Here is a 16,981-nt window from a genome sequence, read left to right as displayed (position 1 = left end):
ATGGACCACTCTTTTTTTTCCTAGAAGCAATTCCCAGACCTTCTGTGACGAGTATTTGACTGCAACTTGTTCCAAAAGAACATACCTTATCGTCTAGAGTTTATAGCTTATGGAATACAAGATTTGGAAGATAGATGGATATAGTGGTAGTTATAGAAAGCCTTATTTTGAATTTGGCAAGAGATTGACTACTTACACTATTGAGCTACAGTGATATTAACATGGAAATCAGCAAGTAATTCATATTGTTATTTGCTAGGCTAACCAATTTAATTGTAGATAAGAATCCTTTCACTGTATGTTATAAGCTTTAATGTTCTCTTTATGGCATGTGATTATTTATATGATTGTTATTTGGTAAATTACTGTTGTGGATAAACCTAAGATCTAATATATTGGACATTGTGATGATAGCATGTTCTTTCAATTTTAAAAATATATGAGCAAAATGAAATGAATTAGGATGCTGCAAAAGATTAATCACTTTGATAATTATTTAGTGAAATCTTCTACAATGGTGGCATTAGTCTGCTTGGATTCTCTTACTTTCATCAACATCATGATACACTTATAAAAGTAATCTAAGAAAATCAGTACCATAATTGTCTATTTCTCCAAGTTTCACTTTTTCTTCTCTTTTCTTGATGATGTCCATCACAGAGTTATGTATTACACTTTGAAGCTTGTCTGCTTCAATCTCATCAGAAGTTTTCCAAATTTTACTGCAAAAAAAAAATTGGTTTTTTATTTGCAACAACAAAAGGGACTAAAAATTATGAGTGAAAACTCTCGAGTACAAAGGTTTCTATTTTTTCCCCTTCATGTGTGTAAAAATTTCACATTTAATGAGCAAGGTGCCATTGGTAACCAACCAAACATCTTCTGACTGGAATTTACTTCTCACCAACAAATACTATCAGTCCATTTACTTCCCAACCAAAATTCTTTTATCCAAAGCCATAAGTAAAAAAACAAACATAGAAAGTTTTTTTACATGTAATAAAATGAAAGTTGAGAGAGATGTAGTAATAATTTTATATATAAGACTGCTTGGATCCATTGAAAAAAAAAGCTTTTTCATGTTCCAAAAACACCATGTCGAAGGTTCCATTCCATTCCTTTGATACCTTATTTAGCTTACTATATTTGCGCTTTTCATTTATGTAATTTGATGTTTGTCTGTGAAAGCATTTAATTTTGAACTCACCGATTCCTGCTTTGCCATTCTTTCCTTCTAGCCTGCACTGACATTATGTAAATTTTTATATAAATTCTGCATATAAATTTTTGATTCATTGTGTCCAAAGTGCAGGTAGAAGATAAATTTTTATATAAATTCTGCACATGAATTTTTGGTGAGAATAGATGAGTACTTCGGCCGTTGAAGTTAGTGGTGAAAAGGTTAAAGTAATGTGGGATAAGAGATTGACAGAAATATTCTATGATATTTGTATTAAAGAGATATTGAAAGACAATACACTTGGTACTCATTTCACAAAAGATGGATGGCTGAAAATAATGACCAATTTCGAGAAAGAAACAAGAAGGCTTATTCATAAAGACAACTTAAAAATATGTGAGATGCCTTGAAAAAAGAATGGAAGGCTTGGAAGAAACTTAAAGGCGAAGATATTGGTTTAGGGTGGAATCCTATAAAAAGAACTATTGATGTATCGAATGATTGGTAGGAGAGTAGGCTAAAGGGTCATTAATAATTCTTAACATTTTTGTTTTATTTATTTATTTATGAGGTTATTGATAATTTCTTATTAAAATACCAATTTATACGTAGATTGTGCTTAAAGCTAAAAAATTTAGAACATTGGGCATTGATCCTGAATTTGAAGGGAAATTGGATCAGATGTTCATGGGGGTAGTTGCAATTGGTGATAAAGCATGGACACATTCTTCTAGTACACTCCGTAGTGAATTTTTTGAGGATGTTGACAATGACATACCTGAATAAAATGAGGAAGAAAATGCGATAAATGATGTTTATATTGATAGAAACGGTAAAAAAAAACACGCTTGTGATTTCTACTTCACATTTTAAAATTGGAAGGAAGAAATCCTCAAAGTAAATTGGAGGGGCTGCAAGATTGTCTGGTCAAATTGAAAAATTATGCAATGCAACTGACAATATGGGTCAAGCCAATTTTAGTTTGACTCCTGATATGGATCCATATGGTATTCCATAAGCAGTCAAAGTACTTGATAGCATGTCGGAGGAAGTTCTAGAAGCTAGTCCGCTATACTTTTTCTCACTGAAGTTATTACTCAATAAGGACAAGCAAATTATGTTTTTATCAATTAATCCCAGCATTAGAGCTTTGTGGCTTAAGATTAGACCTGTTCATGGGCCAAGTCACTCAGCCTGACCCGAAAGCCCGCTTGAAAAGTGAGAGGGTTTGGGCAAAAATATAGGCCCAAAAAATGGGCTTGGGCAAAAAATAAAACCGTTTTAAAAATGGGCCAGGCCTTGGGTAAAACATTTTTTGCCTGAGCCCGACCCAACTTGAATTCACTAAATGACAAAAAAAAATCTACTATTTTTTTGTTATTTTAATGATATTTTCTTGTTGTTTTCTCCCTATTTTGCTACCATTTCGCTATTATATTGCTACTATTTTGGTGTTGTTGTTTGAATATTGTATAACACTTGTTTTATTATTAATTTTGTTATTATTTTAGAGACATTTTCTTGTTAAGTTGCATCTATCTTAGTATTGTTTAAGTATACATATTTTTTAAAAATTTATTTTCAATTTGTCCAGAAATATTTATTTTAATTTATTTTAGTATTTTTGATTTATTATACATATTTAAAAATTATGTAAAAAATAATATAATATAATATTTTTAATATAGGCCGGCTGGGTTGGGCTGGATTTTAGCATTTTTATCCGGTCGGGCTTGAGCAAATTTTTAGGCCCATTTTTCGGGCCAGGCCCTGGCCTAGCAAACAGACCTAAATTTTAACTTTGGCTCGGCCCGAAACCGACCCGCCCCGACCCATGATCACCTCTACTTAAGACGGAAATGGAGGAGAGTTGAAAATTTTCTAGCCTTTTAAGGTCTAGAGATATCTACTATGTGACTAAACAATAATGCTAAACTAGTTTTATCAGTAGTTGTTTATGTTTGGTTTTTTTATTTTGAATTTTGGAGATAAGATACAATTTTCAAACTTCAAAACACATATCTTCTAGTGAAATGTTGGGAATTTGTTTTTTACATCTTAGGCACCGGTGCAAAAGTTTCCCAATGTTAAGAAAGATTTCAAAGGTCTGGAGCAACAATAAGTCGATACTTTGCAATTGTGCTTGAGAAAGTTTCAAAGATGGTCATTGATCTAATTGCACCCGATGATCGTTTTTTAGCCCAATACCCAAACAAATACGTAATGATTCTAGATATATGTCATATTTTAGGGTTAAAATTTAATATTATATTTTTATATTTTTTTAATTAAAAATATGCTTGAGACTAATATGATTATTCGTTCATAATTGCATAGGTGCAATTGATGGTACTCATATTGCCGCTATTCTTCCACCAAATGAACAATTTCCTTACATTAGAAGAAAATGTGTCCCGACTCAGAATGGTATGGTAGCATGTGATTTTAGTATGTGTTTCACCTTGTTATGGTTGGATGGGAAGGATTGTTGCATGACACTAGAATATTTCTTGATGCAATTTGGGACCCAAAATACAAATTTCCGCACCTACCAAATGGTAAGATATTTCATTTATTTATTTTTTTAAATAATAAAGTATAAGTTCTTTAATTGATAATTTTTTTAAAAATAAACTACTTTTGAATTAATTATTTATCATATTATGACATGTAGGAAAATATTATCTTGTTGATTCTGGATATCCTCAAATGAAATGTTAAGTTGGACCTTATAGAGGACAACGATATCATTTACCTGACTTTCATAGAGGTAGACCTATATCTGGTAAAGAAGAGATATTCAATCATTCACATTCATCATTATGTAGTGTGATTTAATGAACTTTTAGTGTTTTGAAAAAAATGGGGTATTTTAAGGGATATGCCAAGTTATAGTTTTGAAAAGCAAACGTTGATCGTTGTTGCTATAATGGCGATACACAATTTTATCCGAAAACATGTCGATCGAAATGATGCAAATTTTATGGAATACAAAAATATTAACAGAGCATATGAGAATATTATTGATCTAGAAGATGAGCATGATGAAGCAAGTGATGATGATGATGATGATGATGATGATGAATCAAACAATTCAAGTGATTTTTAAATGGAATTAACAAGAGAGGCTATAACTTCTAGTTTAATGAATTCACTTTAAAATGCAAATGCTAATGTAAAATTTTAATATTTATATTTGGTATATAAATATTACCCTTTTGAAACTTTAATCCAAATACATGTAATATTTTAATTTGTTAGGTTTATGTTTTCTATGTTATGTTAATATCTAATATGAGTTATATATTCAAATTATATTTTAGAATAAAATAATACAAATGTGCTAAAATCATTAATTAAAAATATTTAATGGTTATATTAAAATATTTAAAATATATTTTATATATTATAGTTAAATTTTATAAATAGTTAATATTAATTGCTTAAAATATTTAAAATTTATATTTCATATATATAAATATTAGCAATAAGTTATAATAAATTATTTTATATTCTTGCTAAAATATCATAATATTAACTAATTTGAACATTATTTAAATGTATATTTGTTACTTTATAATACCATGTCTAAAATAGTTGCATCTTGTTTCTAAAGACGAACTCTAGTTTTCTTTCTAAGTAAGTTACATTTGTTGTTAACTTTCTATCACTTCTTTTTCTTTGTTGTTAAAGATATAGAGGTGATCATAGGTCGGGCCGGGCCGGGTCCAGAAATTTTTTTGGCCTGTTTTCCAGGCCCGACCCAAAATATGGGCCTGAAAATTTATCCAAGCCCAGCCCGGAAGAAAATTCCTAAGCCCGGCTCGGCCTGGCCCGTTTTTGTTTTTTTAGTAAACACCAAAATTGTATAAAAAACCTACAAAATATAATCAGCCAACCAGAATATCCATACATTAACCAATAAACATATTTAATTTTATAACAAAATATAAATTGTAAGCTAAATTCAATTTTCAACAATTAGAAATGAAGGTATCCTAAAAAAGTAACGGAAGAAACATCGTCCTCATCATCCTTCTTGGAACCAATTTCTAACATGAAATAAGAATAAATAATTAGATAATCAAATTGATGAAAAAATAATATAAAATTACAACAATAAAACAAGAATAATAATTACCCGTTGAAAATCCTTTAGCTCGCATCCAATCATCCAAACAAACAACGCCTTGAACCTTTTTTGGCTTAAGTGAACTCCTCAAAGGTGTGATAACTTTCTTACCCATGCTAAAAGCTGATTCAAAAGCTACAGTCGATATTGGAATTGCCAAAAGATCACGAGCCAATAATGAAAGCTCATTGTATCGAACTGAACTTTTGCTCCAATAATCTGAAACATCTATTTGACTATTCAACTCAAGCTCCGGTTCTTCCAAATAAATGTCCAATTGTGACTTTTCACTCTTAGTGCTAGATTCATTTAAATACCGTTTATAATCATCATGCTCATCAAAATATCCCCCAAAATCAGCACTATTAACATTGTGTTCATCCAAACTAGAATCAGCAGGATTTTTATCCGAAACATTAGAACTCCCAACCAAAGAGGAAGACGTGGATTTGGATTTCTTAACATACTTGTCAAACAAGAGTCTAAGATTGCTAAGAATGGTCCCAACAAAATCTGAAGGATGAATACCATAGATTGTAGTAAAGCAATACTGCACATAATTCAACTTGTAACGAGGATCTAAAATTGCAGCACATGACAATATCAACGAATACTCAGCCCAATACTTATTAAATTTCTCTTGCGTTTTCTTAACCATTGGAGTTAAAAACGAATAAGGACCTTTAACTGTATCAAGCAAGACCTTGTAAACCTTCCAAGCCCCTCTAAAATAAAGATTAGCCGTTGGATAATTAGAACCAGAAAAAACACAAGTCACATAATAAAATACCTTCAAAATTTTGCAAAGAATATCAACATTTCTCCACTCCTCGTTAGAAAGTGCAAACATTTGATAATCTTTATCCCGTTGGCCCCAATAATCTAGCACATCTTTATAGTAAAGAGAAGATTCAAGCATCAAATAAGTAGAATTCCATCACACACACAATTTGACGCAACTTTTTGGTCACATTCAAATGAAAACTTTTGTCGGCCACATCATAAAATCTTTTCCTATGAATTCCAAAATTTTTATGTACTTAATTCCATTTTGAATCTTACCAACAACATCATTAGCAAGTTCTAAACCAGCTTTAACTATAAGATTTAATATATGTGCACAACATCTAACTTGAAAAAAAGCACCATCACACAAAATAGCTCGGTTTGCACGAAAACTATTTTTAAGACAAGAAACCATAAATCATTATAAGAAGCATTATCCAAAGTGATGCTAAAAATTTTCTTATCTATACCCCATTGAGATAAACATAAAACAAGTTCATTCGCTATGTTCAAACCATCATACGGAGAAAATAAAGCTATAAACCTTATGATCTCTTTTGTAGCTTCCAATCTTTGTCAACCTAATGAGCAGTAATGCAAATATATTCATCATTAGTATGCTCCGAGTTCCAATTATAGGAAGTTAGACAAATTAAATCAAGTGCTTTAGCCAACTCTTCTTTAACGAGATCTCTTTTGCATAATACATTAGGACATCCCTAGCAGTTATATGTCTACTTATATTCTTAAAATTAGGACTAGCAATTCTTATAATGTATCTAAATCCCGGTTCTTCAATTGTCCTAAATGAATGCTTGCCACACACAAGAAAAGTGGAAATAGCTTGACGACACTCATCAGTATCAAACTTGTAGTTTTTTTATAGATGGAACACCTCCTGGTGATGGTTGAGTGGCTATGGTGTATTGAGTGACGTCCTTATTAAAATTTTTCAAACAACTATTTAGATGACGTCTTAAATGAGAGGTTTCACTAGAAGATTTAGCAGAGAAGATAGTCTTACAGTGATTACATTGTGCCTTCAATTCATTTTTGTTCTCGCATTCAAGCTTTGTCATTTCATCCCACACCTTTGAAGTGGTAGACTTTTGACGTTTGAGAGTACTTTCATACTCATTAAACCCATTGTCCACAGGTATAGGAGTGTTCGAACTAGCCATAGTCATAAAAACTCAAGTCCTGAAATCCAAAAATAATCTTAAGACACCACATAATACAAAAATAGTCATAATTCGAATATACCAATATATTTATAAAAATATATAAATGGCTTTAATAATATAATATAAAAATATATATATATTAAAAAATTTTGGTACAGAATCACGCTTCATAAACTACTATTCATAACAAAGTTATTGTTTAAAACAACATTAGTATGGAAATTAAAAGCAAACGTTGCCCATCTTGATATTTCCTTGTTGATTTGCAATCTCGATCTCGACTCTTCCTCCTCATAGGAAACATTTCTAAGCCTCCTGATATCCTCTAAAGGTCTGTGTCTCCAATCGAGCTTATCCTATTTTTACCAATTATTCTCACCAACCAACCGCTCTTCTTAGCATGAATGAGAGCTTCACTTATTTGTTGTTAAAAGCTTACACCATGTTTAATAATTTAAACCAACTGGTTGTATTAATTGAATTATTGAACCACAATATTAAAAGCTTACATCATGTTTAATGTTTCATATACTATCAACTATTGTCAAATCTTAGCTTTTCCCTATTATCATCTACAAATATACATTTAACTCAAATATATTCTTATATATTTGAAATATCATACATCATTTATATATTTCAATTGCATTGCTTAGAGCAACAGACAAACTTGTTATGCGAATGTATGTTTGGCTAGGTTGACAACTAGAACCATTGTAAGAGTTGCAAGAGAATATAGAATGAGAAATGAGTTTCTTTAGTTGATTGAATTCTATACTTTTTGTCATTTTTTATATTCTATTATAGAACTTTTTCATGAAATTCACACCTTATAGGCTCAATTGGAAGGTGAAAAATATGATTTCAAAATTACTGCATTGGTGCACTTGTTTCCACATATGTTTTTGTTCTTGTTGTAGTTTGTATATTGATGTAATTTCTATAGGATCTATATTGTTCTGGTCATGATACTCATAACTTTAATTTGGATGCCTAAGATATACTTTAATAATTGCCTGTGATATTGTCCTAGCTACCCTGTCAGGTTTAGACTGATGTTTTATTGAAAATATTGGTATATTTATGTCTTCTCTTATTGTTGATTATTCTTTTAAATTATCATTAAAAATACCTTTTTACCATGTCTTATTATGCTTTTTCAGAAATGTTTTTTTAGGTTGTCTTGGATGATTGGTTATTTTTATAACTTGGATTAAAAATGTTTTACTCATCAAATCCAAGTGAATACTAAATGAAATTCTTGAGTGTGTACCGTGTAGCATTGATTTTATTAGACCGTAAGTTGCAATAGTATTTGCCGAAATTAGAGTAATTTGAATTTTCCATGGAACTTTATTTTGTTGCCTACAGATTTAGTGCTTTCCAACAAGCTGGTTTTGTATGATTTAGAAAATCAGACCATTGGATGGACTGAGTGCAATTGTGAGTATTATGTTACTTTTCCTTTCACGATTGCTTTATAAATTTTTTACTAATTGGTGTAAATTTCAGTGTATTATTATTTTTTCTTTTTTTTTATGAGAGGTGTTATCTCTCTACAATTGTCTTAGCTAGAAAATTTATCTCATCAACAGAGTTGATCCTCGAAGCTTCCCCAAAGTTGATCCTAGTAACACTATCTACTGATTCTTACTGCTTTATATAGTATAATGTCTTTGTAAATGTATGGGTTTCATATCTCAAATCATTGGCATTATAAAATATTCAGTACCTTGAATTTGGCGAACTGGAAACTGTCATTTTATGAAGTGCTGGATGAGTTTATGAAGTCTTGTTAGAATCTCAGTTCTCTGTTAACTTGTAATGATTCATTTTATTCATTTACAGTGCATAAGTGATTTCCTTTTGGATTCTTCTTTTGATTTGGGATTTCCTTTTTTTTTTGGTAAGTTTAATTTTTTATTGTTGCCTTTTTGTTGATCGTGAAATCATTACAAACATGGGGTTACACATTGCTCAATGCTAATTAGATTGCTGTAGTTTTTAGTTGAACTTTTTTAACTTGGTGTACATATAAGTTCATGAGCATCACAACTGATCATACAACTCTTATCTGCTCTCTTTCAACTATTGTCAAACTAAGACCCGAAAATAGCAACTTGGTTCGTTTTGTTGAAGCATAGTTTAGTTTAGTTTTGTAAGTAAACATTGATGTATTCGAAGCATATATGTAGGCTTCATATATATTTTTGGTGTAAATTCGACATGTATTGGTAGGTTGTGGTGGTAGCTGGTGAGCCCTGGGGCATGGTTGACTGATATGTGCCAAGAAATATATGAAGTTAGGGAAAAAAAGAGTTTTAAGAAGGTAACATATGATTTGGTTTCTCTTCTTTTACAATTCCTACAATGCAATAATTTTTTTTGTTGCTATATTCATGTTTCTAATGTGGGGTTTTGGCAAGATGTACAGACCAAGAGGATTGGAGGCCATGGGGAGTATGGAAAGTGATTTAGATTGAAGATACATTAATGGCAGCAGCAGAGCCCTTTTTCTTTTCTGATATTTTTTGGGGAATATTTTTAGAGTTGATGTTAATGGGTTGGAGAAAAATATAAAGAAGTTAAAATAGGGTCTACTTGTTGTGGTTTGTTTGGTGTATAGATGTTTCATATTATTTATATAATGAGAATAATTATTGTTTTTGGATCAATATTTGTAATTTTGGCAACTATGATCCCATGAGATTATGTTTTGTCATTCATATTAGGCATGCAATAAGATGAGGTACTGGATTTGGTAAAAGAAATTGTGTCAAATTTGATGGTTGGAATCACCCATATGACAAAAGTTAAGTGTGTGTTGGATGAGATGGTAGCATTTGTCAAGGACTAATCTGCACAAATTATTTATTAACATTTGTTTATTAAATTGTATTTAATAATAATTATATTAAAATATGATTAAATTATTTATTTTTATTTTTATTAAATTATATTTAATAATAATCCTATTAAAATTTAATAATAATAACAATAATAATCATCTACTTAAAAAAATTTCTACTAAAGGTATTCTAGTCATTTAAGCATTTTTTTTATGCTATTACAATATCTATTCCATTCAACCAGACACAAGAATACTATTACAGCTCTATTCCATTCCATTCAACCAAACAACTGAATTACTTATTACAACTCTATTACATTACAACTTTATTCCATTACAACCTTATTCCATTCCCTCCAACCAAACATGGTGTTAAATCTTAAACCAAACTTTTTTAAAGTACTTCTGAAAAGTACTTTTCCACAATACTTTTTGAAAGTACTTTTCAAAAGTAATACTAAACTAGCCCTAAATAGTTAGGGTGGTTTGGCAATTAACCCAACATTTGGGTCGAAGTTAAGGGGGAATAATAAAGAAAATGGTGGTGAAGATGGAGTGATTCAAACCTGAGCATATAAATGAGGTGTTAGGCATGTTAAACATTGGGTTGCTGCCCATAACTTACTAAGTTTTTACTCTAAATTATATATATATATATATATATATATATATATAATGCGGTTTTCATCCCGAGTTGCTGAAAGTAAAAAGAAAAGAAATGAGAGAGGAGTCGATAAAATCTAGGACCTCTAAAAAGTATGCTAATTACTTAACTATCAAACTAAGGTAATTTCTTAATTATTTATTTAAAATCTAACCCTATATATTTTGAAGTGATATATAATTAACCCGTACATTACACGGATATACAAAGAAATATTTTATAAAATCACAATATTTCGGTCAAAATGCCTAGTTTCTTTAAAGTCACTTTTGGCATATTCTTTAAAGTCTTTTAATATATTTATTTAAATATTTCTTTTTATAATTTAGTCTATATCAGCCAATGCATTGGATTATTGGTCTAAATGTAAAAGATTGGTTAAATATTGGGATGAAACTAATTAGTTTTACGTGCTTTATTATTTCATGTTACAATATAATAAAATTGGAATAAGTTTGATATCTATATCTATATCATATTATTGAGAATGTCATCATATTTAATAATTGATTTTTCTACATAAAAAAGTAATTTATTGAAAAATAAAATACAACAACTACAAATTGTAGGTTTAAAACTAAATGAATCCTCCTTACGTAATTTACGAAAGAATAGGTAAAGTTTTAAAAGAAGTAGAATTTAAAGATGAAAGCAAATAGCTCATGTATATAATATAGGTTTTTACGGGAAAAAAAAAGTGATTACTTGTTATGGGTGCTTATTTTTGTAGGGAGAAATTTGAAGTCCACGTTCTTCATTGCTTAAATGACGAAATCACGGAAGGCAAAGTTAACGTGACTCATGTCCCAAAGACCAAGTAAAGCGTAGCATAAAATAAGGCCAACATTTCTTCAAGGGGAATTTGTTTTCTTGACTAGCTTCATGACCGCAATAGGGAGAGCTTTCACGCCGGGGTCGAGGTTACCTGGGCGCTTTGCGTGATCTAGGGGCTTTGTGAGAGTGATGAAGAGGCCCTATGAGTGGTTTAAACACTCCTTCAATTCCTCAAACTCCTCACTTCTCGAAGCTTCAAGGAAAAAACTCCGATGTAAGTTGAAGAAGTGTGACTACTCTAGGTAGGGGAGAGTGTTTGTCAGTTTAAACTGATTAAACCAATTAAATTGACCAGTTCAACTTAGTCGGTGTTGATTTAATTAGTTTTTACGGTTGGAATTTGATTTTATTGGGTATTTAAGCTGATTTTCGATTTTTAAATTGTCAAATCCATCCAATAAAAAGAACTTATTTTTTATTATTTAAAATATATTTAAATTTTATTTTATTAAAATCTAATGATCCAACCCAACAACTGAAAAAACCATTAAATAGCTAACCCAAATATCAAAATATCCAATTACCTAAAACCAGATTAAAAATAAAAATTAAATTAAAAACTCTTGTCGTTCCTTTCTTCAACAATCCTAAAAAAAAAATCCCTAAACTAGACAAGTGCCCCTTCTTTATTTCTTCTACCCAATGCCGCTCTCTCCTCTTCATTTCTTCTAAACCCTAAACGTCTAATGCTAATTGATTTTATATCCTTTTGTTTCCATTTTATAGTCGGTCAGGAATTTTTCTCTATATGTAAATCTAAGGTTTGAGTTTAATAGATTTTTTTTTTGTTCTATAATGAGAAATTCCTTACATGTTCTATGTATTTTAGATTTTAATATTTCACTCTCCCAAAGTTCCAAGTTGTTTTGTTGTTCATTTCATTTCCAATGTGACCTTCTATATATTTTTTCTTACATATATTTGCATCTGTTTCATAATATGCTTGCAACTGGAATGAGTTTGATGATATATTTTGTCTCAATTAATTTAGTTTGTTTTGCATTATGTTGTTAGACATTTTCTTTCTATTGGGCTTTTTATTTGTATGAGTTCTTGGCTATAGGAAAATATTATACGGTTGAAAAATCGATGGAAATTTAAAAATTTCTTTTGAAATCAAGTCGTTGTGTTATTTGTAGCAATATACTTGATTGAAATATACATGTACTTTGTACAAGACGGTAAAGTCTATACTAGCTTTCTACCGAAAAATCTTTTTGATATTCTTAAACAATGAATTACCTCCACTATGGGCTCAAGTAACATGAACCAAATCATAGAATGAAAACTTTAATCTTTCTTTCGGAAGAAAAGTTAATTTTTCTTTAATCGAAAACTATACGTTATTTCCGAAAATAAATTTCCAAATCATAGAATGGAAACTTTAATTTTCTTTCAGAGAAAGGTTATTTTTTCTTTAATCGAAAACTAAACATTATTTCTTGAAAATAAATTTTCACTATTTTTGTTAGAATAACGATATATGAGAAGTATGTGTAAATTACTTAACACATAGTTCCTATTTATATAGAAATAGTACTAGAATTTTGTTCAAATAAAATTAGACTAAATAATAATATTTTAATAGAAACTATAGTACTCTAAGTAGGATTAGAGTATTAGGGGCGGCAAGACACCCTTATGGAATACTAGAGTTGTTGCCCCTATCCTGTTACATGGCTTTATTGGGCCTCTTCAAGTATTGAGTTCAACTATATGTATTTATTGGACTTTTTATCCACCACTTTATAATTTATCCAACCTTATATTTATTTTTTATTTCCTAAATATTATTTATTTAATAAATTAATTTAATTAACTAAATTAAATTACCAATTAAATTATTTTCTCAACCCACTTTTAATTTCGTTAAAGTAATGACAATTTTACCATAATAGAATCTACAAGGAAGATATATTTAATTGTCTTATTCAACAAATTCACAATGACTAATTAATTTGATTCATTTATTTGAACTTCAATTATTTAATAACAATTTGATTAAATAATAATTGAAAAGCTTAAATTAAATCTCAAGTCATCTTTTGTACTTAACGAGAAAACCTATTCATTATGGACAGTGATATAAGCGATCTATTTCTCTACTTCATCATTTTCATTTATTTATTATTATTAGTTCTACATGCGATTCATTTATGGTTATCTTGAGCTAGCAGAGGGACCGATTAGACATATATAATTGGGGCTCAAATAATTTGTGATTAAGTTCTGGCTTTTTTGTTGGATGAAGTGCCACTAGTGTAGTATTTTCGTCAATGTATACTTGTATTTTTCGAACAAGTTGGTTTAATATAATATCCATTGAGTACATTAATATTCTTTGTATATTGTCCTCAATGATTTTTACACGCAAAACAAAATGGAAGTAAATATTGGTTCACTTATTATCTAACACTTAACTAATTCTAAGTTGTATTATGTGGTCGAATTGTAATACAAAAAGAAGACTTGTATTAGTAGATAATCCAAACATGTCCTTAGTCTAATCGGAAAGGAGAAAACTGATTGAAAGACTAATATGTTGTCTATCAGGTTCAATTGGGGAGATTTTTTTCTTAAGCATCGAAGTGGATGACTCCCATAAGATAGAGACAAAGATGTGGCCGATTAAACTAACAGTACATCAAACATGACCCAAGTAGAATAGATTATAGATTTGTTTATGGATTTATTCACTTCTAACATTCATAGTGTAACATACCTTAATCTTAAGTGGATGATGACTATGTTTGCGTGACTTGTATACTTTGATGTAAGTAAAAGCTTGAGTTCAAATAGATAAGGAACTGAAAGCTGGTGCATTAGGTATTGACCACCCTCGGATGTACTAATGTCCAAAGTGTGAATACTGCAACTAAATATATAGATTTGAGGCGGAGTCCGCAAGTATACGAGGTAGGTTGTAACATAGTTACAACGAAGTATGTAAGTACTCTGAGGATTGTACCCAAGGGATTGCAGTTTGGGGAAGACTGCTATCAAACCAATTATGGGAAATAATTACTAATCTACTTGAGTCACAAATTAGTAGTGTTAATATGAAAGCAAGATGATAATAATATTAATAAACTAAATAAGTTAAATTAAACTTAAATCTACTCCTAAGTTCATGTATTGGCTTCTCCTATCCCTTGTTTCGACTATGCGAGTTCCTTTAGCCTAAATCCAATTATTTTACCTAATTAACTATTGATGTAGGGTTCTAATACATCAACTAGTCGTTACCGTAGCAGGATCTCTCGATCTTCTACTAAACTAACGAGTCAATAAGAACTATATATCTCTCAACCTCATAGTCTAGACTAGTTTAGGGTTAAGGTATTTAGGAATAGGCCATACCAATTTTGGGTTAATTCCCATCTAAATGAATTCCTGTGGTTGTTAAGCCTAGGGTTTAAGTTCTTCCTCTCCCAAATAGTTGATTCGCTAATAAACTCTATCTTTCAATCAATTAATAAGATTAGAATAATTGAAACCATGCAAGATATGTATAAAGCATAAATTTATTTTAATGTTTACACAAGCATTCAATTAAATAATGTTAAAAAAGAAATATAAAGAATAGAATTAAGGAAAAGAGATGATCATGGATTTATCGATGAAAGCATGGCTCCGGAGCAATCTCCACTCACGAGAGTCTCACTTCAAAATAGGATCTTTCGATTACAAGAACATAAAATACCCTAAGTAAAAACTAAGAATGAAATAATAACCCTAAGTATATTTTCTGTCTCCTTAAAATTATGTGCTTAAACTAACTACAATGACCTTCATATAGGCTAAACTAGAAATATTAAAGTGCCTAAATTGTCCTTGAAGTCCTTAGTGTTCTACTAGGAAAAATACACCCAATTTCCCTCCAAAAGATTATTACCACATGCAAGACTTTTTGGGATGTGTAAGGACTATGTTGCAACACAGGTCTGCGATGTTGCAACATAGCACAGGGGGTATGTCGGGACATAAGAGGGCCGTGTTGTAACATCGATGACAGTTTTGCTCTAGAACTTGTTTTTGGCTTCTGTCTTTGATGTTGAGACATCAGTGTCTTGGTGTCACAACATAGGCATCAATTTAGGCCTGAATATGCATCTTTAGCTCCTGACTTGACTTACAAGACCATGTAACCTTATTTAGATATATAAAATGTAATAAAAACTACTTAGAAAGCATAAATTACTACTTTAAGTATGAAAACCTAAATATATAATAAGATGCTTTGATTTAGATATTAAACAAGCTAAAGTTATTTGTAAAAAGGATGTAAATACTAGTGTAATTCATGATAGATCAGGTATATGACTTCTGCAGTATGTAACATCATTCCATAATAGTGGAATTCATAGCCAAACTAATGGTAAATGATATGCTCTCATCAACATTACATGATAGATGAAAAGGAAAAGTGGTCACAGGTCATTTGTCTTTGTGATAAATGACTTGATTACTATTTGATACTAATTGACTTTTTATGAAGTAAGATGTAATGGTTACAATGTGATAAAATAGGGTCATATTGGGAGAACGAATTTATCCCAAAGAGATTAATGATATCCTATGTGGTAACAAACTTATGATAAGGTCATTGGACGAGTACTTATCAAGTAGTTTCGTAATGGTATATAATTAGGGAGAGCTTAGTTACAATACTATAGTAGAACAAATTCGTGACTAAATAAGTTTATAATTAATAGGCAAAAGTTGGAACTTAATTATAATTTATTTTATCGCTAATTATATATGTCCAATCGATCATTCCGCTAGCTTGTTGAAATAAAAATGAATTGTATGTATGTAGAACCAAATGGATAGAAATGGTAGAAATGATGAAGTAAGAAAATGAATCTCATGCACAAATGAATGTGTTTTCTCATTAAGTACAAAATTTACTTGAAAATTAATTTAAGGTTTTTGAATTATTATTTAATTAATTATAATTAAATAATTGAAGTTTGAAAATGGAATTAAAATTAGATTGAGAAAATTATTTAATTGACAAATTAATTTAGTTAATTAAATTAATTGAATAAATAATATTTAATTTTTGAAATAGAAAATAAGTATTTGGTTGGATTAAATTATAAAATGCTTGGTTAAAAGTCTAAGAAGTACATAGAATTGAACCTACTACATGAGAGGCCCAAAATCTCCCTTATATAACATAAGGGGCAACAATCCTAGTAATGTTTACAAGGGTGTGCTGCCCCCTCCTAATCTAGTTAGAGTAAGAGTGCATTTTTTATTCAATAAATATTATTTATAAAGAGCTTGTTCAACTATGATTCTTGTACCTAAAAGCACACTTAATTTATTATAAAGTTATCATTAT

At 30.0% G+C, this 16,981-nt stretch overlaps 1 protein-coding gene across 1 annotated transcript; it reads right to left on the bottom strand.

Moving 5' to 3' along the window:
• Positions 1-5,161: 5,161 nt before the first annotated feature.
• Positions 5,162-7,279, bottom strand: LOC105778989 (zinc finger BED domain-containing protein DAYSLEEPER-like). Its single transcript, XM_052629236.1, has 3 exons — positions 7,123-7,279; positions 5,322-6,203; positions 5,162-5,232 (listed from the first exon to the last, which is right to left on the bottom strand). The coding sequence occupies exons 1-3, from the start codon at positions 7,277-7,279 to the stop codon at positions 5,162-5,164; spliced, it is 1,110 nt and encodes a 369-aa protein (XP_052485196.1).
• Positions 7,280-16,981: the final 9,702 nt, after the last annotated feature.

This window comes from Gossypium raimondii, chromosome 4 (genome assembly GCF_025698545.1).
Source record: "Gossypium raimondii isolate GPD5lz chromosome 4, ASM2569854v1, whole genome shotgun sequence".
In the NCBI taxonomy this organism is placed as follows: domain Eukaryota; kingdom Viridiplantae; phylum Streptophyta; class Magnoliopsida; order Malvales; family Malvaceae; genus Gossypium; species Gossypium raimondii.
This window is presented reverse-complemented; position numbering and strand designations above follow the sequence as displayed.

Excerpts from the sequence above, each read along its gene's own strand:
- LOC105778989 (XM_052629236.1), bottom strand. The coding sequence starts at position 7,279 with ATGGCTAGTTCGAACACTCCTATACCTGTGGACAATGGGTTTAATGAG. Across the intron at positions 6,204-7,122 it reads GAAGGCACAATGTAATCACT|ATGTGCTAGATTATTGGGGC; the intron begins GTAAGACTATCT and ends TTTACTATAAAG. Across the intron at positions 5,233-5,321 it reads AGCTAAAGGATTTTCAACGG|AAATTGGTTCCAAGAAGGAT; the intron begins GTAATTATTATT and ends ATTTCATGTTAG.